We start from the raw sequence: 21,938 nt of genomic DNA, 5'->3' as shown, positions 1-21,938 counted from the left end.
GTGTTAGGGACGAAGGGACACGGGTGTTAGGGGCGAAGGGACACGGGTGTTAGGGGCAAAGGGACACGGGTGTTAGGTCAGCGCTCAGCCACCGCCGGGCTCCATTCACTTCTTAGTAACAATGGCCTTGGTGTCCAGGCAGCGCAGGGACCTGTCCTCACCCCTCACCGGGGGCTGAGCCTGCCCTGGCCTCAGCGCTGCCAGCGGCGCCCGCTTACTGCGTGGCACTTCGGGTTCCTGCGTTCCGGGCGCCTTCTCCTCCCCGCTTTGTCTGGGCGTGGAAGGAGGCTCAGGGCGAGCCAGATGGGAAGGGCCTCGGGTCCTCAGGGTGAGGACACAGCAGGGACCCGCCCGGCAACAGGCTGGCCCGGAGCTGTTTTCCCCAAACGGGTGCCGCTCCCCTCGGAGCCCCTTCAGCGCGTCTGGCGTCTGGCGGGGCCCAGAGCTCTCAGCTCCGCGATGTCCTTCGCGCTGCGCACGTCACCTAACCCCTTCCAGCCTTCCCCACATCCTCTTGTTTTATTTTTAAATACATTTTATTATTTATAAGATTTCCGAGAGGCAGGGAGACAGAGCGATAGAAACATCCGTGATGAGGGAGAATCGTGGACCAGCGGCCTCCTGCACGCCCCACCCTGGGGATGGAGCCCGCGTCCCAGGCCTGTGCCCTGACCGGGAATCGAACCGTGGTCTCCTGGTTCATAGGTTGATGCTCAACCACTGAGCCACGCAGGCTGTGCCACATTCTGTTATTTTAAAATACCCGCTGTGTTGAGGTAGAATTCACCTACTATGAAACCACCCTTCAAAGCACAATCAGTGGTTCTCACGGTTTTCATGGCGTTGTACAGACATCACCTCCGATTTCAGAGCGTTTTCTTTGTTCCCGAAAGAAGCCCTGTATCCTCAGAGGCCACCCCCGCCCCCCTCCCAGCCCCTGGCCACACGCACCCGCTTCCCTTCTCTATGGATTTGCCTTTTCTGGGCATTTCATGGGAATGGAACCAGGTACAGCCTATTGTGACCGGCTTCTTGAACGTAGCACGTTTTCAAGATTCCTCCAGGTCCTGACATGCCTCTGACGGGTGACTCGTTGTCCCGTGCACGGCTGTGCACCTGGCGTACCCCTTTATTGGCGGGTGAACTCAGGGCTGTTTCCACTCTTGAGCCATTAGCAGGACGACGCCATGCGCCTTCGCTAGAGGTGTTTGTGTGGCCACCTGTTCTCCGTTCTCGCGGGTCCCCACCGGGAGCGGAATTGCTGGCCCTGCGGCGGCTTCCTGTTGACCTGCTGGAGACACTGCCGGGCGTTTTCCCCGAGTGGCTGCACCACGTGGCGCCCCACCAGCCAGGCAGGGGGTCCCCGCGGCTCCAGGTCCTCACAACACTTTCTAGGTCATTTCTAGGTCAGGAGCCTTCTCTGCCTACAGATCACCGCCCCCCCCCCCCCCCCCGCCCATGGACGTAAGCCTCTAGGGGCCACAGGCTGGCCTGAGGTGCCACTGCAGCAGCTGGAGCCCAGGGCACGTCGGGCTGTCCTGGGATGGACGTGTCATTACCATCAGTTCCAGCTCCAGCCCAGGGGAGGCCTCCCTGGGGCGAAGACGCAGGTCGAGGTGCACATCTTCCAGAAAACCGACAGACACACGGACGGCGCTGCCGCCGAGGGGGCCCTGCCGGGGTCTTAGCCTTCCTGCCCTCATTCTCCAGGCGAGGACACAGATGCTCTGGCCTCCTGGCCGAGGAGTGACGGCAGAGCTGGGATTCTGCACGTTTTCTCTGCCCCACGCTGTCCTGGGGGGGCGGGAGGGGGGATAGTGTGTTTCTTGGGGGGAGAGACAGGGACCTGTGCTTCCCCCATCCGTTCCCGGGGGCACGGCAGACATTTCAGTTCTTCTCTGTCCCACAGTGGCCAGTCAAAGCCTCACGGATCACCTAAACTGTGAGCAGTGACGTCATGGCTGACGCTGACGTGTAACAGTAAGGCGCTGACGTCACGGTCCCGCTCGCTCCTCATTGGCTGCTCCCTGTAGTAATGCAGCTAAGCATCCAACCGCGGGCCCAGGCCACGGGCCTCAGCCCGGACCGGGTCACACCTGGGTCTCCGACGGTTGGTCCACGTGCCTTCAACGTCACCGCTGGGGGCCCCCGCCGCCTGCCCCGCCGCCAGCCCGGGCCCAGGACGCCGCCTGGCCTGCGCGGCCGCCACCCAAAGTCCGGAATGGGACTGGCACCACAGGTCTCTGCCCTTAACCAACATGGCCGCCGGGGCTTCAGGCTGCAGCGGGCACGTGGGTCACGTAAGGAGAAGATCGCTCTCTGATTGGTGGACTCTCCTGGGAGGGCGGGACACGAGAGCCCAGCGGGTCCGACCTTAAAGGGCCCGCCGCCGAATCCGCCGGAGTTCTGTCCCGAGGCCTGGCGGGTGGGGCTGGCGCGGAGGCCGCGTCTCCCGACCCCGGTGGACGCCCCGCTGGGCCGTGGTCGGGAGCGGGTTCGCCGAGGCCGGCGGCGGGGAGCGCCGGTGCCGGGATGGAGGACGGCGTGGCCGGGCCCCCGCTCGGGGAGGCGGCCGAGGCGCGAGCGCGGCCGGGGGTGACGCTGCGGCCCTTCGCGCCCTTCGCGGGGGCGGCCGGCGTGGGCGAGGGCGGCGGCGACTGGAGCTTCATCGACTGCGAGATGGAGGAGGTGGACCTGCGCGGCCTGCCCAGCGCCGCCATCGCCTGCCACCTGGACCCGCGCGTGTTCGCGGACGGCCTGTGCCGGGTGAGCGCGCCGTCGGAGGGCGGGCCCTGTGGCGGGAGGAGGCGGGCAGGTCGCGGCCGGCGGGGCCGGGGCGGGGACCCCGGGGGCGCGGCGACCCCTTGGGCGCCCTGCCCGGCTCCCGGGTGCCGCCGGGGCGGGTCGCGCTCCCCGAGGGCCGGGTCCCAGCACCCGCTGGCCGGCGCCCCGTCCGCCCGGGTTCCCCCGCCGCCCCTGCCCCGCGGCTGGGGAGGAACTAGCACCCAGAGGCCGGAGCTGGGAGCTGGGCGCCCGCACCTGCTGGGAGGAGGGGTCGCCTGGGGACCCCGGACCGACTCACCGTCCCGTCCCGTCCGCCCGGGGAGGGAGGACCGGCGTGTTTGGGGAGCGGCCGGGGGAGCGCCTGCTCATCGCCCTGGGGCGGGCGGCCAGTTTGGGTGCATGGCGCGGGAAAGGGGCTCCGCTCCAGGCCTGTGGGACACGGACTTGGAGGAGGGACATGCCGCCGCCCCCCCCGCGGGAACACTGGGTACCTGGACCCCCGCCCCCTGCACCTCCCCAGGTTAGAGACACCTGGGACGGTGAGGGGCAGGTGTGAGTAACCGGTGTGGGAGGAGGAGTTATTTCACATCTGCAGTTGGCACCCGAATAAAATGTGGGCGGGGGTGTGGGGTGAACCCTGTCTTCCAGCGAGATGCCCAGGCGGAGGGCGGCTTCCCCTCCTGGCTGCACACTGCATGCCGCGCACTGCACACACTGCATACTATACACACTGCACACTGCACATACTACATACTATACATGCTGTACACGCTGCACACTGTACACACTGCACACTATGCACACTGCACACACTGAATACTATACACACTGCACACTGCACATACTACATACTATACATGCTGTACACGCTGCACACTGTACACACTGCACACACTACATACTATACATGCTGTACACGCTGCACGCTGTACACACTGTACACACTGCACACTATGCACACTGCACACACTGCATACTATACACACTGCACACTGCACATACTACATACTATACATGCTGTACACGCTGCACACTGTACACACTGCACACACTGCACACTATGCACACTGCACACACTGAATACTATACACACTGCACACTGCACATACTACATACTATACATGCTGTACACGCTGCACACACTGCACACTGTACACACTGCACACACTGAATACTATGCACACTGCTCACACTACACACTGCACACACTACATACTATACATGCTGTACACGCTGCACACTGTACACACTGTACACACTGCACACTATGCACACTGCACACACTGAATACTATACACACTGCACACTGCACATACTACATACTATACATGCTGTACACGCTGCACACTGTACACACTGCACACACTGCACACTATGCACACTGCTCACACTACACACTGCACACACTACATACTATACATGCTGTACATGCTGCACACTGCATGCCGCACACTGCACACACTGCATACTATACACACTGCACACTGCACACACTACATACTATACATGCTGTACACGCTGCACACTGTACACACTGCACACACTGAATACTATGCACAGTGCTCACACTACACACTGCACACACTACATACTATACATGCTGTACATGCTGCACACTGTACACACTGAATACTATGCACACTGCTCACACTACACACTGCACACACTACATACTATACATGCTGTACACGCTGCACACACTGCATACTATACACACTACACACTGCACACGCTACATACTATGCATGCTGTACACGCTGCACACTGTACACACTGCACACACTGCATACTATGCACACTGCTCACACTACACGCTGCACACACTATATACTATACATGCTGTACACGCTGCACACACTGCTCACTGTACACACTGCACACTATGCACACTGCACACTGCACACACTGAATACTATGCACACTGCTCACACTACACACTGTACACACTATACATGCTGTACATGCTGCACACACTGCATGCTGTACACGCGGTGCACACTATACATGCTGTACACGCTGTGCACACTATACATGCTGCATACTATTCACACTGCACACACTGCACACCCTGCAAATGCTGTACACACCGCACACACTACACACAGTGTTCACTGTACACACTACACCCCTTACACTGCACGCCCTATAGACATGGTTGCACACACTGCTGTACATACTGTGCACATTGTACATGCTATACACATTACACACACACTGTACACACTGCACACACAATACACTGTACCCACTGCTGTACCTGCTGCACATGCTGTGCACACTATCCACACTGAGCACTCTGTACACACTACACACGCTGCCGCTGAACTGTGTTGGAGGCTGCTGCCTAGGGGAGTCACTGTGGAGCGGGGAGTGTGTGCTTAAGCCCCATTTGATTACAATTGACTAGAGGCCTGATGCACGAAATTTGTGCATTTGGGGGGAGGGTGGTCCCTCAGCCCGGCCTGCACCCTCTGGCAGCCGGGAGCCCTCGGGGATGTCGCTGTTGGACATCCTTAGTGCTGCTGCGGAGGTGGGAGAGGCTCCTGCCCCGCGCTGTGCTCTGCAGCCCTGAGCCTGGCTTCTGTGGGAGCGCACTGACCTCCAGGGGCAGCTCCTGTGTTGAGCGTCTGCCCCCTGGTGGTCAGTGCGCGTCACAGCAACCGGTCATTCGGCTGTTCGGTCGATTTGCATATTGCCGTGGATGCATAGCAGGGAGAGGCGGGAGGGACACCCCGACTTGGCCCTGGATGCTGAGCAGGGAGAGGCGGCAGGGACACCCCGACTTGGCCCTGGATGCTGAGCAGGGAGGGGCGGAGGGACCCCCCGACTTGGCCCTGGATGCTGAGCAGGGAGAGGCAGGAGGGACCCCCCCGAGTTGGCCCTGGATGCTGAGCAGAGAGAGGTGGGAGGGACACCCCGACTTGGCCCTGGATGCTGAGCAGGGAGGGGCGGAGGGACCCCCCGACTTGGCCCTGGATGCTGAGCAGAGAGAGGTGGGAGGGACACCCCGACTTGGCCCTGGATGCTGAGCAGGGAGGGATGGAGGGACCCCCGACTTGGCCCTGGATGCTGAGCAGAGAGAGGTGGGAGGGACACCCCGACTTGGCCCTGGATGCTGAGCAGGGAGGGGCGGAGGGACCCCCCGACTTGGCCCTGGATGCTGAGCAGGGAGGGCAGGGGGCCTGCTTCCCAGGCAGACTTCGCCCCTCCCCGCGCCCTCACTGGTGGGAGGAGGGAAGGGGCTCTGAGCGCCATGGCCCTTTACGAGGGCGGATCCCAGCATGAGGGCTCCTCGCCATGACCTAGTCACCCAAAGGGCCGCCTGCCAATACCTTTGGGATCAGGATGTTTGCATGTGGATGGGGAACCCAAGCATCCAGGCTGTGGCGGAGGGCGTGAAGGGGAGACCGCGTCGGCGTCTGACACGTGTTCATGTCACTCTGACCCTCGTCGCAGATGAAAGGAGGAAACTGACCCGAGCGACCAGCTCTCGGGGCTCCCATCAGAGGCCGCCCCTGCCTGACGGGGGGTCTGGTCTGTAAGAGCTGCTGTTGGCTGGGTCCTCGTTAGCTGAAGTCGTTTTACTGAACATGTTCATCGCGTTTGCCTAGGAACAGCGGGGGTGTGCACCAGGACCGATGGACGCGGCCGCTAAGGGGAGGTGTTTGTGATGTGCGAGTGTTTGCTGAGCACGCCCCCACGGTGCCCTGTGAACGCTGTTCTGTTCTGTTTGTTTGAGGCTGAGAAAGCAGCCTGAGCAGCGGGTGAGCCAATGCTGGCACATGCTGTGGGCCGTGGCCGTGGGCCATGGGCCGTAGGCTGTGGCTGTGGGCCGTGTTTTGTGGGCCGTGGCCGTGGTTTGTGGGCCGTGGGCCATGAGCTGTGGCCGTGGGTTGTGGGCTGTGGGCCATGAGCTGTGGCCGTGGGCTGTGGGCTGTGGGCCGTGAGCCATGAGCCATTGGTTGTGGGCCATGGGCTGTGGGCTGTGGACCGTGGGCCGTGAGCCATGGGCCGTGGACCGTGGCTGTGGGCAGTGGGCCGTGGTCCCGGCGCCCGAGACGAGGGTTGCCCCGCCATCACCTGGCCAGCCAGGAGTGTGAGCTCTCAGCTGCTGTTCCGTGGTTTCCGGTGTGCGTGCGCTCCTGCAGGAACAGGGGTGGATGCTGTGTTCCCTTGTCTGAAGCACGAACGTGCACTTGATCGAGAGCGCGTGGCCCGAAGGCCGAGCCGGACAGTGCTCATCGTGGGCGTGTGCTCTCCCAGGGGTGACCCCCCTTGGCCCCAGGCCCCCGGCCCTGCCGCCTCCGTGACTCCCTTTAAGCACCAGGAAGGGGGCGATGGGCGGGAAGGAGCTTGAGTGGTGCCCTCAGACTGTGCCAGTCGAGACCCTGGGCGGTCTCAGGGCCTGGGGCCCCAGGACGCACCCGGGGCTGCACCTGGGGGCGGGGGAGACCCTGGTCCAGGCCAGTGGGTTTGGCCCCGCAGCCAGAGGCAGGGTGACGGGGTCGGCCTGAACCCGCCCGTGGGCAGGGGACACGTGCGGTAAGATCTGCCTTCCAGGTGGGGTGCCGCCCTGGGCCTTGTCGCATCCTCCCCGCCGCCGGCCCCCCGCCCCGTCCTCCCCGCCTGTCCTGGGAGTAATTCCGTGATGGGAATGAAAGGCCGGCCGCCCAGCTGGGACGGGTTCGCGGGGGGGGGGGGGGGGGGGGGGGCGGGGTGCTGGGCGCGTCCCATTGCCAGTCCGTGGGCGGCCGCGGGTGGTGAGTGTGGCGTGCGGCGGGAGAGTGACGGCCGGGTCTGGTTCATGTGAAATCCGGGCGTTTTACACCATCTCCCTTTCCGTCCGGTGCCACAGGCTTGTGGTTCCTCAGACTAAATGATGCACAAAATTCCCCCTTAAACCAGGAGAGAAAGGTGTTAAACCAGTCTGGTGCGCGGCCGGCGTGGCTCGGGTTGAGCATTGACCTAAGAACCCGGAAGTCAGGGTTCGATTCCTGGTCAGGGCACAGGCCTGGGTTGCAGGTTCGATCCCTAGTGGGGGCGTGCAGGAGGCAGCCCGTCGATGATTCTTTCTCATCATTGATGTTTCTCTCTCTTTCTCCCTCTCTAAAATCAATTAAAAACATTTTTAAAAAAATTATTTTGTAAAACCAGTACGTCTGGTTTAATTTGTTTGAGGTGTTCAGAATGTTGTATGTTTTTTAAAAATGGCATGGCATGTGCTGTAAAGTGTAATTTAGAACTCTGCTGTTCCCCTGATTTTAGAATCTCTGCCCCTTTAATAAATCAAGTGGTTTGGTGGGTTTTACGTCCAGGAGGTCCTCCGGGCCCCCCTCCCCCCGCCTCCTGGCCTGGCTCCCTGCTGCTCGCCTGCCGGCCTCGTCGTCTCAGCACCTTTTCCTCGGCAGCAGCTGTAAAGCCATCGAGGGCAGGAGGACGGGCTTGTGCGGGAGTCGCGTGTCTGTGTTCCAGTCCCGCTCTCCCCCCCCCTTCCTTCCCTCCTTCCTTCCCTCCCCTCATTCGCCCCCTTCCCTCGTTCACTGAGCACTGCACTGGTCGGGGCACCCGCTGTGGGACCCCAGGGAGTCAGTCCCCACCCCCAAGCCCGGCCTCGGTTACTGGAGGACCATCACCTTTTTAATTACATAAGAAGAAGAAAAGATAAAAAGTGTGAATGATAAAATGGCAATAAATACCTGCTATCAAGGCCTGAATCTAAAAAACAAAATAAACGAACAGCCGAGCAGACAGACCTGTGGACACAGCACATTGTGACGCTGCCAGAGGGGGGGTCGGGGGGGCGGGCTGGGCAGCGCGGCGGGCAGTTAGCGGACAGTCACCGTGTCCAGCGCAGGGAGGAGTCAGCCACCGGATCGCAGGCTGGTGCCGGCGGGCACAGGGGCGCGACTCCTGGGCGAGGGCTGCACCCGCTTGCCGGGCACTTGCCATGTGTGCCACATGTCTGTGTGCATCATTATCTCATCCTTCTTACAGCCGCCTAAGAGAATCACTGTATCTGCTCTTCTCCCTTCGAACAACGAGGCAAAAAGGATCTTGGCAGCTGCTGTGCTGAGCACCAGCCGGCGCCGGCCGCCAGGGGGCGGTGCGTCACGTCCCTCTGCGTGGAGCCTGGTGGGTGAGGGTTTCAGGCATCAAAGACCCAAGTGCCTTTTCCGAAGGGAGAAGCCAGGCCTGGGCCGCCAGGAGCTGTTACACAGTTTGCAGCTGGAACACGGAAGCAGAGGCGCCCCACACAGCGCCCGCCCGCCCGCCCGTGTGTGCAGTTTAACCGGAGGGCCTGCGGGGAGGTGGCTCTGTCATTCCCGGGGTGCACATATACTTCCCCGAAGGCCCGCCCTTTGTGGACAGACACCTGCTTCGTGCGGAGTGGTGCGTTTTAAAAGGTGGCATGACACAGGGGTGAAGAGGCTGGGCCCCGGAGCCACGTCCGCCCGATCCACATCCCAGCCTGCGGCAGCGGGCTGTGTGACCCTGGGCAGGTAGCCCCACCGCCCTGTGCCTTCCTCTCTTCGCCTGTGAGGTGGGCCGTGTCTGCGTCCCAGTCTCACTCTCCCCGCCTATAGACGCCCGGCTTTTAAAGAGTACTGCCAGGCTCGCGTCAGTTTAGTGCAGGAGCCATTTGTTCAGGTTGTTGAAGTGCCGAGTAAGTGTCTGTTGCTCCCTGTTACGTGTCGTGTGCCTAGGACGGTGCTGCTAGGACGGCGTGGTGGGTGTGCAGCAGTGGAGGTAAAGCCCAGCGTAAAGTGAATGTTGTGCTCTTTAGTCCATCAGATATTCAGCCTCATTTTCCCAAACGTAACTGAGGCCCTTCGCGAAGCTGCACGAGTTGTGTTAGGCCGGCAGAGTCCCGGCGTTGGGATGACTACACGGATGTGTCTGTCACACCTGTAAGTGCTCAGAACATGCTGTGATTTCCGTGGAATCTGTTGGACTCAAAAGGATATTTCTGCTTCGAAGTTGAAAACTACTTAAGAAATGAAACACTTTTAAAAAAATAAATCTCAGATAAATAATGAATTTAACAACCCCTAAACTCTAAGGCATGAAATCACTCTTGCTGATGAGAAGTCCTAGGCTGCCTGGCGCAGTTAAGATAAATACTGGAACTGGAAACTGCACGCCATGGTTGCTGGAGGTCGTCTCTCTCTCTCTCTCTCTCTCTCTCTCTCTCTCTCTCTCTCATTGCTCTCTGAATGCCTTTTAGGGCCCACAGCTCTTTCCAGAGCGTCCTTGTCATCTGCTCAACCTCGGCTGCACCTGCCAGCCTGGAATGACGGCGCTGTCACCTTTGGCGCGGCCCACCCTGAGCGGCACCCTCGGCTCCTCTCCTGGTCGCTGAGCTGGCTTCCAGCCCTCGCGCCGGGAGCGGCCGGCTTCCTGGGCGAATGCGCTGGCTCCGGCCCGGCAGCCCGCCGTGCTCCCGTTGATGAACCGTCCTTGCGAACTCGCTGCTTACACACGCAGCGCAGCGCCCGCAGCCTGGCCCCGGCGCCCTAATGAGGCGCTGTGTCATCGGGCTGCCCCGTGGGGACGCAGATTGGAGCGCGGGCTGCAGCACTGGGCGACGGGCTCGGGGACTGGGGACCAGTTCTCGGCGCCTCAGGGCCAGGATAGCACGCCCCCATCCAGCCTTACCGCCCACTTAGGCCAAAGTTACCACCCCGCTGTGCTGGTCCCACGCCGGGCTGGCCTCGGGGAGCCTCCTGGAGAGCCCGCTGGGAACAAGGCCACGTGCTGAGGGCCAGCTCGGCCAGGCGTTGGTGCTGCGGGAAGCGGAGAGGAGTTATGAAAGTCACGTTTGGTCATAAAGATAAAGACGGACATTAATAAAAACCCCACCCTCTGCTCTCCACCCGTTTCTAGGAGGTAGCCTCTGAGGTTTCACATGTACTCCTTTCATGTATGTTCTATACATGTGTAACATGCAGAGTGTCAATAAACACACAAGCACAATGATGTAGATGCACACAAGTTCTTACAGTGTGCTGTGTACACCCCCTCGCTACTGCCTTTTAAAATCGGCGGGGACGTCTTTCCGTGAGCTCGGTGCATTGCTGTGATGACTGTCTGGCCTCGCATGACAAGTACAGGCGTGATTTAAGCAGAGACATTTAGGTGGTTTCTCGTTTTTTCTCCTGTATAAACAGGGTTGCAAGCAGCATCCTTAAACATAAATCCGTGTCACGTGCCTAAATGTTTAGGAGATGCTTTTGTTGTTGTTAATCCTCACCTGAGGATGTTTTCCATTGATTTTTAGAGAGAATGGAAGAGAGAGGGAAGACAGAGAGAAACACCAATGTGAGAGAAACACATCGATGGGTTGCCTCCTGCACGTGCCCCGACCAGGGCCGGGCCGGGGAGGAGCCTGCCACCGAGGTACCTGCCCTTGACCAGCATCGAACCCGGGACCCTTTGGTCTGCAGGCGGACGCTCTATCCACTGAGCCACACCGCCAGGGCTGTGAGAGGCAGTTCTAGGAGTGACATTTCTGAGCCGGGGCGTGGTCACTTTGCATTTTGATAGACGCTGCCAATCTGCCGTCTGTGAGTCCCACTCCAGCTTCCGGTACCCGCCTTGACAAGAGTCCTCCCCCCCCCGCCTTTTCGCCAGGCCCGGGGGTTGTTCCCCGTCCTCGCCGGATCTCGGGTGACGAGAGGATCTCTCTTAATTTGCTTTCCTTAGTTAGGAACAAGGTTGGTCATCTTCAATGCTTATTGGTCATTTGTTGTTGATTTTTTCTGTAAATTGATTGTATCTTTTTGCTGCTTGTCTGGTAAGGTTTTGGTCTGTACTTACCTGAATTTTAAGAGTTTTTATATAAATTAAGGAAATCGATACTTTAACTCATAAGTGGCAGGTAAGTCCTCCAGTTTGCCATTGGGTTTTGTGTTGTGTTGTCCCTGCACACGGAGACACATGTAACCAGCCTCCAGCCTGCACACAGAGACACGTGTAACCAGTTTCCAGCCTGCACATGGGGACACATGTAACCAGCCTCCAGCCTGCACATAGAGACACGTGTAACCAGCCTCCAGCCTGCACATGGGGACACGTGTAACCAGCCTCCAGCCTGCACACAGAGACACGTGTAACCAGCTTCCAGCCTGCACATGGGGACACGTGTAACCAGCCTCCAGCCTGCACATAGAGACACGTGTAACCAGCCTCCAGCCTGCACATGGGGACACGTGTAACCAGCCTCCAGCCTGCACACAGAGACACGTGTAACCAGCTTCCAGCCTGCACATGGGGACACGTGTAACAAGCCTCCAGCCTGCACATAGAGACACGTGTAACCAGCCTCCAGCCTGCACATGGGGACACGTGTAACCAGCCTCCAGCCTGCACACAGAGACACGTGTAACCAGCTTCCAGCCTGCACATGGGGACACGTGTAACCAGCCTCCAGCCTGCACACGGAGATACATGTAACGAGCCTCCAGCCTGCACATAGAGACACGTGTAACCAGCCTCCAGCCTGCGCATGGAAGACATGTGTAACCGCAGCCTCAAGCTTACACATGAAGACACGTGTAACTGCAGCCCCCAGCCTATGCATGAAGACACGTGTAAATCAGCTGTGTCCCTCCATGGGTCATGGGGTCTGTAGGTCACTCCTCTGGTCTGCACACGGCCCCTGAGGGTGAGGCCCACACCTTCCCCCCCTGCACCTGGGCCCTGGGGTGCGGGAGCCTCCTCTGAGGGACTGTCCAGGGAAGGACAGTGGCTGCTCACATGCATTTTTTGGGAGATCCAGGAAGCCAGGAACTGGCCCAGAGCCCCATGAGGAGAGCCCCCATGAGGAGAGCCCCCATGAGGAGAGCCCCCATGAGGAGAGGGCCCATGAGGAGAACCCCCATGAGGAGAGCCCCCATGAGGAGAGCCCCCATGAGGAGAGTTCCCATGAGGAGGGCCCCCAGGACAGTCTTCTCTCTCCAGGCTTTTCTCATTTGCGTGTTGACTGCTGCTGTTCCTACCTGGAAGCTGTCACCTCCTTTCTCCACGTGTGAGCTGCTCAGTAGCCAGAGGCCTCCTCAGCCCCACGGGACGCACTGAGGCCGCGCCTCCCTCTCTCCCAGGCTCCCTGCCATCGTCCGCGGAGCAGGCTCGTCGTCACACATGACAAGAGCGCTTCGCTCTTTGTTCAGGCAGAAATGCTACCTGGTCAGCCTCCTGGGAGGAACCGCCCACATCTTAAGCCAAATCGTATTCATAGCGATTCAGTTATTTCGTAATCTGTGACGAGGCGTGTAGAGTTGGCAGCGAGGTGAGCTCTGCGTGTGGTCAGGGTAGGCTGTGCCTTGCCCGGCAGTCCTGGGCACTCTGCCCGCCTGTGGTTGTGGGGTGGGGCTGATTAGCATTATGTCAAAACACATGAACCCGCCTGGCTGGTGGCTCGGTTGGTTGGGCGTTGTCCTGTGCACCAAAAGGTCACGGGTTCAATTCCCGGTCAGGGCACATGCTCAGGTTGTGGGTTCAATATCCGGTCAGGTGCGTATGGGAGGCAATCCATCGATGTTTGTTTTCTACTCGTGTTTCTCCTTCTATTCTCTTTGGGTTACATTTGTTGTTCCTTTTTCTTGTTTTTTGAGATTAATACGTAAATTATTGATTTTCAGTCTTTTTTCCCAATGTATGCATATAATGCTATAAATTTTCCTCTAAATATGGCTTTTGCTGCATCTTACAGCTTTGATGTGTCATATCTTCATCATCTTTCACTTCAAGATATTTTCTGATTTCCACTGTAATTTCTTCTTCGACCTAAGGATTCTTTATAAATGCGTTGCTTTCTTGTAAACATTGGGGGATTTCCTAGTCACCTTTTATGTTATTGATTCCTAGCGTAATTCCAGTGTGTGCTCAGAAAACACTACCTCAGCCCCTTGAACCTCTTTCAGACTTGCTTTCTGGCTCAACAGAGCCCGTGTCGATGGCACTGGAGAAGAGGGGGCGGCACTTCGCTGCACACACTGTCAGTCGGGTTCATCGGTGACCGTGTTGTCCGTGTCATCCTCGCCTTACCGGCTTGCCTCTGGTCTAGCTCTCGCTGAGAGAAGTGTTAACAGTTCCCACTGTGACTGATTTATTTCTCCTTTCTGACCTGTCAGCTCCTACACAATATTGTTAGGGACGTACAGCTTTAGGGCGCCTCTCAGGCAAAGTGGAACTTTCGTGATTATTAAAGGCCCCTCTTTTCTGCTGGGAATGCTTCTGGTCTCAGTGTCTGTCGGCATGCTGGGAGAGAGCTCAGCTTTCTTCTGCTCAGTATTCATGCGGTGTAACTTTTTCTGTTCTCCTACTTCTTGTCATTCCGGTGTTTTTCTGTTTGTCCCGCTGATTTCACATTCCATTTCCTCCTTTCTGGACTTCCTTTGTGGCAGTCATCACTTCCTCACTGTTTCACTGTTTGACTCTGCTGATGTGCTTGTTGCCCGCCTTGGCTGCGAGGTGAGGTCACCGTGGGGATGGCAGTGCGTCCAGGGCTTACTGAGGTCACACAGACGCTATAGAGGAGACATGGGGTCTCAGCCCATGCTGCTTCTGTAGCGAGTGCCTATCATCCTGCCAACGCCCGTGAGTCTGCGTCTGTCTGTCCAGCCACGTGTCTATCCATCTGTCCCTAAGACCTAGGGCTGTTAATGTGATAATCCCCCAGGTGGGTGAAAAGGGTGAGGTTGAATCTTACATAATCTTTAGAAATTTCTTAATCGTTTTTGAAATTCTGTTACTAATTTCCTAGAAAAAATTGTTTGAACAGTAATGTATAGATTATTTTCATCAGAACCAAAGAGCTCAGTTCCTGTAAAAGCTTAAAGCGTTGCCCTCAGCATCCTCCAGCGAGTCCACTAACTGCCTGTCAGACACCGGCCACCTCTGCTTTCGTCGCTGATGCCACTGTACCTGCAGCTGCGGGGCGGGGTCAGAGTGCACCCGGTTTGGGATTCATGATGCTCTTATGGATCTTGTGATGGAAGTCAGACTGAGACAGGTCCAGGTTCACTTTCAGAAAGGCTGTCGGTGGGCGGGCGGGTACACGCTTCTGCCGCGGCTGGAGGAAGCCGGCTGTGACTCTTGTTCATCTGTAGGCGCGGGATCCTAAGCTAAGAGCAGGGTGCGAGCTCCTCAGTCTTCACCCCTTTGGACTGATGTCCTTCGTAATTTCCCTGCATGTCCCCAGTTACCCCCCCCTCCCCCCAGCGATGTGACGAAAGCCTTCACAGGTGTTACTATCAGCAGGACCGTGTGTCCTGGGCCTGGCATTTTCTGCTGCCGTCAGCAGGCGGCGGGGGGGAGGGGGGTCGCTCAGTCCAAGAGCCCTTTACAAGAGGCTGTGTTTGAGGACTTCTCCACAAGAACAGGCTGTAATCGGGGAGAGTCACCTGACCAGGTGCGGGCTGTTAAACGCGGCGGGCCTGCTTTCTGAGGTTTGGTAGATGGACGGCTTCCGGCGGCGGACGGCTGCTTTCCCCGCGTTATTTGCTCCGATCCGTTCATTCTGAAGGAGACAGTTTGGATATTTCCAGCTCACTGAGTTTCTGATTTCATTTTGGTTTCTTAAGATCGCCTGAGGGCTAGGAAGGGATGTTAATAGGGATATTGAAATAAGGTATGAGCTCTTTCTGCCGCTAGAATACGGGCAGCAGTTAAAGTCAGCAAAGCACCCAGATGGCTGTCCCTGTCCTCAGACTCAGGGCCAGAGCAGGGCAGCCACGCGCCTCATGGGAGCTCTGGGAGAAGTTGTGTGTGTGCGTGTGTGTGTGTGTGTGCGTGTGTGTGTGTGTGTGTGTGTGCATGTGTGTGTGTGGTTTGTTTCCAATGGCCAGCCTCCGGCCTCTGCAGTGGCTGATCTGCTCATGGGATGGGTAGACCTGGTGAAATTATCAGCCAATAGAGATTCAAAGCGAAGCGGAGCTCCGTGTCTTGGGTTGCTGGGGCTGCGGCACGGACGCACCACAGACCGGGCGGTGTGAACAGCGCACTTCCTCTCCCACGGTCCCGAAGGTGAGGGAGGCCAGGGCGCCCTCGGCGTGGTTCTCCCGGGCCTCTCTCCTGGGCTTGCAGACGGCCGCCTTCTTGCCGTGCCCTCGTGTGGTCTTCCCTCCGTGTACACGCATCTGATTTCCCATTTTGTGTCCTACTCGCTCCTATGAATTGGGGCCCACCCGAAAGGCCTCTTTTCCAGTTAATACCTCTTTAAAGGCCCCTCCCCAAAATAGTCACCTTGTGGGGAACGGGGGCTAGGAGTTCCTCATGCACATCACGGGCCCAGTGCAGCCTGAACACTGTCGGGGTGATTTTAGCTCCAGTGGAAACAGGCGAGTGGTGGTTAAACACCCAGAGGCCGGGGCGTGGGCAGAATGGGGAAGTGTGGGTCGGAGGGGGTGCACTTTCAGTTATAAGATGAGTTACTTTGGGAGACGACTACAGTGCACAGCATGGCGACTGGAGTTAGTGATGCTGCATCATGTACCAGACATTTAAAATAATATTTTTTATTGATTTCAGAGAGGAAGGGAGAGAGAGAGAGAGACAGAAACATCAGTGATGAGAATCATTGACCAGCTGCCTCCTGCACGCTCCCTACTGGGGATCAAGTCCCACAACCCAGGCATGTGCCCTGACCGGGAATCGAACTGTGACCTCCTGGTTCATAGGTCAACACTCAACCAATGAGCCACACTGGCTGGGTTGTACTTGACATTTGCTGAGAGTAGATTTAAGTGTTCTCACCACACACAAAGGGGGTGAGTGTGTGAGGTGATATATTGATGAGCTTGATTATAGTAATTATTTCACTGCATATAATTCATCGTGTACATCTTAAATATATATTTTATTTGTCAATCATACCCCAATACAGCTGGGGGTGGGGGTTAACAACAGGAATTTATTAGCACTGTGGTTCCTGAAACAAGCATCGGGTTGTTCTCTCTTTCTTACTGACGACTCGACCAGATTCCAACGTGTGTGTGGGGGGCAGGGGGTCCCACACCATCAATTCTCGGACACCAGCTGGTGTCCTGCAGTTCATCCCAATTCTCACACTGTCTCCCTGGAGATAACATCAGAGCCCAAACAGGTAAGGGCTCAGACCCACAAGACTGCCCCCGCCACACACACACATATGCACACACACACATATGCACACACACATATGCACACACACACATACGCACACGCCAGGTGCAAGTCCAGGTTGTCACCTGGCTTCTGACAACCAGGCAGGTGCCATGCCCCTCCCTGGGTCCCACTGACTTGCTGGGCAGCTCACAGAGCTCAGGGAGAGTTTACTGACTAGCTGGGCAGGTCCGTATAAAGGGCAGAACGCAGAAGCAGCAGGGGGAAGAGACACGTGCGGCAGGCGTGGGGGAAGTGTGGGGCCCCATGCTCTGAACACCCCACTCTCCCCACAGCCCATGTGCTCACCCCGCAGCCCTTGAGCCGGGAGCCCTCCGAGCTGTCCGTTTGGGCTTTATGGAGCTTCACGTGCAGAGAGTGTGAAGGCAGGCTGTTTAAGTCCCGGGCCATTGCAGTGGATCCAGCCTCAGTGCCCCCTTTCCGTGGGGGTGTAGGGGTGAGGCTGCACATGTCACCCTCTAACCCAGTGGTTCTCAACCTTCCTAATGTCGCGACCCTTTAATACAGCTCCTCATGTTGTGGTGGCCCCCAAACATAAAATTATTTTCGTTGCTACTTCATAACCAATTTTGCTACTGTTAGGAATCGTAATGTAAATGTCTGTGTTTTCCGATGGTCTTAGGCGACCCTGCTAGCGACCCACAGGTTGAGAACCACTAGCAGCGTTGCCTAAGACCATCGGAAAACACAGATACTTACATTACGATTCATAACAGTAGCAACATTACAGTTATGAAGTAGCAACGGAAATAGTTTTATGAGGAGCTGTATTAAAGGGCCGCGGCATTAGGAAGGCTGAGAACCACTGGTCTAACCACTTAGTTGGCTCCCCTGGCAACTAGACCCCTCCTCAGGTCGCCCGAAGGCCACCTCACTCACATAACCAAAGACACCTGTGCCCTCGTCACTTAGGACACCCAGGGGTCTCAGGAGCCCCTGCCAGATCAGGACAGACCAAGCACACGCCGCTCACCCTCAGCATCCCCCTGGGAGTGCCGCTCCCCTGGCAGCGCTGGCTCCTCTCCCCCACACCAGCTCAGGTGGCGGAGACAATGGCGGTCTGGCTTGAGAGTGCAGCCCGGGGGTGGGGGGGGGGTGGCCTGTGATAACAGATGCAGAGCTGGGGCTCCCTGATGAGTCCCCCCCCCCCCCCCCCCCCGATTCTGTGACTTCGAGGAAGGCGCTGCTTTGCAGGAACGTGGCCAGGCCCCTGGGGGGCGCCCTCCTCGCTGTTCGCTCTCGTGGACATAGATCAGTGGTCGGCAAACTGCAGCTCGCGAGCCACATGCGGCTCTTTGGCCCCTGGAGTGTGGCTCTTCCACAAAATACCACGGCCTGGGCGAGTCTATTTTGAATAAGTGGCATTAGGAGAAGTTTAAGTTTAAAAAATGTGGCTCTCCAAAGAAATTTCAATCGTTGTACTGTTGGTATTTGGCTCTGTTGACTAATGAGTTTGCCGACCACTGACATAGATGCACAGGTAGGCTGCTGCCTGATTTCCTAACTTTTTAAAGTTTTTCTTTAACTCTGGGAACTGTCAGGGAGGCGTCCTGACTGCGTTTAATGCTTCTCAGGCCTGTGCGCAGGGAGGCCTTTCGCTTTTAGGGACGCACCGCCGCCCGGAGGTGGCTCTTCTCTCGGGCTTCTCTGCTCCCAGGTCAGAGCCTGGCAGGCGGAGCGGAGCCTGGGTGGGGCGGGGGAGCGAAGGGCGAGGAACATTCTCTAGCTCCTCCCTTCCTTTGGCTCCTCTCTGGGTACAGGAATGACACCTTTTCAGGTAGATGAGACCTTCGGGGGCAATACCCACTCGCTGTTTGCCCTCCGAGTCGGAATGGGGTGTCCCTTCCCTCCGCTCGTCCCTCTGTCCGTCCGCCTGTCCAGTCCCACCTTCCAGCAGCGCGTGTGCCCTGCGGTGGCCGATGCTTCTGTTCTGCGCTGGAACCCGTGTCTGTGTTTTACTCATAAGTTGGTTCTAAACCCTAAAACCAGCGAGGGGGGGAGGCCGTTCTGAGCCAGGCGGGCCCAGCTCCGCGCCCAGAGGTGCCTGGAGGGCGTCGCCTCGGAGCCGAGGCCTGATGACACTCGGCGCCGCCTGCAGCCCCCGTTCGCTGCGCCTCGTGTGGGACCGACTCTCCCGAGCAGCATGTCCCTGTCCTCAGTCTCTATCGTGTCGTTGGCGTGCACCACGCGCTTCGCCACAGACTCGAGTCCTTGCCTCTCGGTGACGGGCACTGTGTCTGCCGTCCCCACGCACAGCTCTCAGGTCCGGGCCGGCCGGCCGGGCTTCCTCTCCTCCCGAAGCTCCCCCGGGTTCCCGGAGCCCGGCCCGCTCTCGTGGGCTCAGCTTTCTCCTCGCCGGGCCACGTGCACGGACCGGCTCCCCTCCCCGACACAGTGCTCAGCGAGGGCCTTCCCGGGGGTGCTTTCTCAGAGTGCGGGCCGCCGCCCAGCTCCTGCCGTCCCGCCGCAGCCCGCGGGCAGCCTGGCTCCCAGCTGCTGTGGGGAGCGTTTCGGCCAGCGTGGCTGTGGGCCGGTGCCGTGGCCTCGCTCACCTGGGGATGCGGGAGCTCTGGTCCTCTGAGCGCGTCTCCCTGCACCGCGGCCTCTGAGCGCCCTGCGGCCTTCCTTCGCCTGGGAGCCTCCGTCTGAAGGCGCGGCCGCGGGCCCAGGGGTGGCGCTCCGCGTTCCTCATCTCCCTCACGCACTTCTCCTCTCCCGGGACCTGGGCCGTGAGCGTGGGGTGCTCAGTGGTGTCTGTGTCTCATGTTTTCTCTCGCTGGGTGTTTTCATGGCACAGTAACTTTGCAGTGTTCTATTAGAGAAGCGTGAACATAGTCACAGCAATAATGATTGTGAGTGGGAGTAATTGTGAGTGGGAGTAATTGTGAGTGGGAGTAAGACTTGGAGGAGGCGGGAGGGAACGGAACTGGGGAACAAAGGAGGCGTTGTCCTGGGAAGGAGGGAGGACGCACGGTCGAGAAGGAGTCAGGATCCAGAAGAAGGTGGGGTGGAGACGGGGACCCACGCAGGTTTCCGGCCTGACTCTGATGAAGGAGAGTGGAGTCACTGGCTTGGCCGGAGACTCTGGGCCTAAGAAGGTCCGAGCCCCTGCTTGGGAAGCGGTGTGGGCAGCAGGCCCCTGGAGCTGTGCGGGATGGACGGGGAGGGACCGCGCCTGGCTTTGTAACATCCAGCGGTTAGAACCTGTGGGCAGGCGTGGCATGGGAATCTGGCAAAGCAAACATGGTGACAGGACGTGCATGAGGTACCTAACCAATGGGCACAGTGTTTCATCAGTGATGGTTAATGCTGAGATCAGATCGATAGTCCTGCCGCTGTCCAGGGCCGTGCCTGAACGTTCTCTGCGCACTGCCCGCCCCCCCCCCAGGTCACCGTCCCCATCACCATCACCATCACTGTCACTGTCCCCATCATTGTCCCTATTACCGTCACCATCACCGTCACCATCCCCATCCCCATCACCGTCACTGTCCCCATCACCATCCCCATCCCCGTCACCATCACCGTCACCATCCCCATCCCCATCACCGTCACCATCCCCATCCCCATCACCGTCACCGTCACTGTCCCCATCACCGTCACCATCCCCATTCCCATCACAGTCACTGTCCCCATCACCGTCCCCGTCACTGTCCCCATCACCGTCCCCGTCACTGTCCCCATCACCGTCCCCGTCACTGTCCCCATCACCGTCACTGTCCCCATCACCGTCCCCGTCACTGTCCCCATCACCGTCACTGTCCCCATTACCGTCCCCGTCACTGTCCCCATCACTGTCACCATCCCCATCCTCATCACTATTACCGTCCCCATCCCCGTCACCGTCCCCATAACCGTCACTGTCACCATCCCCATCACCATGACTGTCACCGTCACCATCACCATTATCATCACTGTCACCGTCCTCATCACCGTCCCCATCACCGTCACCATGCCAACATGGGTCCCAGGAAGGACTGAGACAAAGGAGAACTTGGGAACGTTTGGTCCCCAAGTTTAAGGGTCTTTGCCACAATCTTCCCGTCCCCACCAAGTCCACCTCCAAGCGGCAGCCTTGGTGACTCGTGAAAGCAAAGCCTGGTCCCGAGCGCGTGTCGTGCGCAGTTTCTGTTGCTGCTGGCCAGGCCTCGGCAGAGCTGGGACCTAGACTGAGGCTGAGAAGCTCGGTGGTTTGGAAACGGTCTTGCTTTTGTTTGTGGTTATTTTTAATGAAGTGCCTTTAAAATGAACTTTTCCATGAACCAGACATAAACAGCAGCGTGGTGCTGCCCGTTGCAGCCAGGTCGGTCCTGCAGCCCCGCCCCCGAGTTCCCTGCACCCCAGTGCCCCCACCACACACTCTGAGGGCACTCCCACTTCACCATGATGGAACCCAGCCCCTAAGAGGGCGGGCAGGGCAGACCTGCACCCTGTCTCCCCCCCCCCCCCCCCACCTTCGGTGCGCTGTGATCTCCCCACCACCGAGAGGCAGCGCGTCCTGGGCCAGTGGTCGGCAAACTCATTAGCCAACAGAGCCAAATATCAACAGGACAACGATTGAAATTTCTTTTGAGAGCCAAATTTTTTAAACTTACACTTCTTCTAACGCCACTTCTTCAAAATAGACTCGCCCAGGCCGTGGTATTTTGTGGAAGAGCCACACTCGAGGGGCCAAAGAGCTGCATGTGGCTCGCGAGCCACAGTTTGCCGACCACGGTCTCGGGGCATCATCTCTCTCGTGTGTCAGCCCTGAAACGCAGCCTTCAGCATCCAATGCACAGCTCACTCAGATTTCTAGAAGCCTCCTCAGGGGGCGTGAGAAACGGTGATTCTCATGAAGTGGTGCTAATAAAACGGTGAGTTTTAGGTGAAAGTGATTGCGTGATTCACAACGGTTTTACCTTTTAAAACAGAGCCATGCTTTTCGGGATGCTAACCAGAAAAATAAGGGTAATTCCAAGTCTCAAAGAAAGACGGTGAAAAGGAAAAGG

General features: G+C 58.2%; 1 protein-coding gene across 1 annotated transcript in view; it reads left to right on the top strand.

Moving 5' to 3' along the window:
• Positions 1–2,334: 2,334 nt before the first annotated feature.
• The window catches only part of RCAN1 (regulator of calcineurin 1), a 48,495-nt gene continuing 28,891 nt past the window's right edge, over positions 2,335–21,938 (top strand). Inside the window, exon 1 of the mRNA XM_079766867.1 lies at positions 2,335–2,766. Coding sequence (XP_079622993.1) covers positions 2,533–2,766 — 234 coding nt within the window. The 5' untranslated portion in view covers positions 2,335–2,532. The remainder of the gene's footprint in view (positions 2,767–21,938) is intronic.

Source organism: Cnephaeus nilssonii (assembly GCF_951640355.1).
Source record: "Cnephaeus nilssonii genome assembly, chromosome: 3".
Classification (NCBI taxonomy): Eukaryota; Metazoa; Chordata; class Mammalia; order Chiroptera; family Vespertilionidae; genus Cnephaeus; species Cnephaeus nilssonii.
Note: the sequence above shows the minus strand (reverse complement) of the source record. Positions and strands in the feature narration are given on the sequence as shown.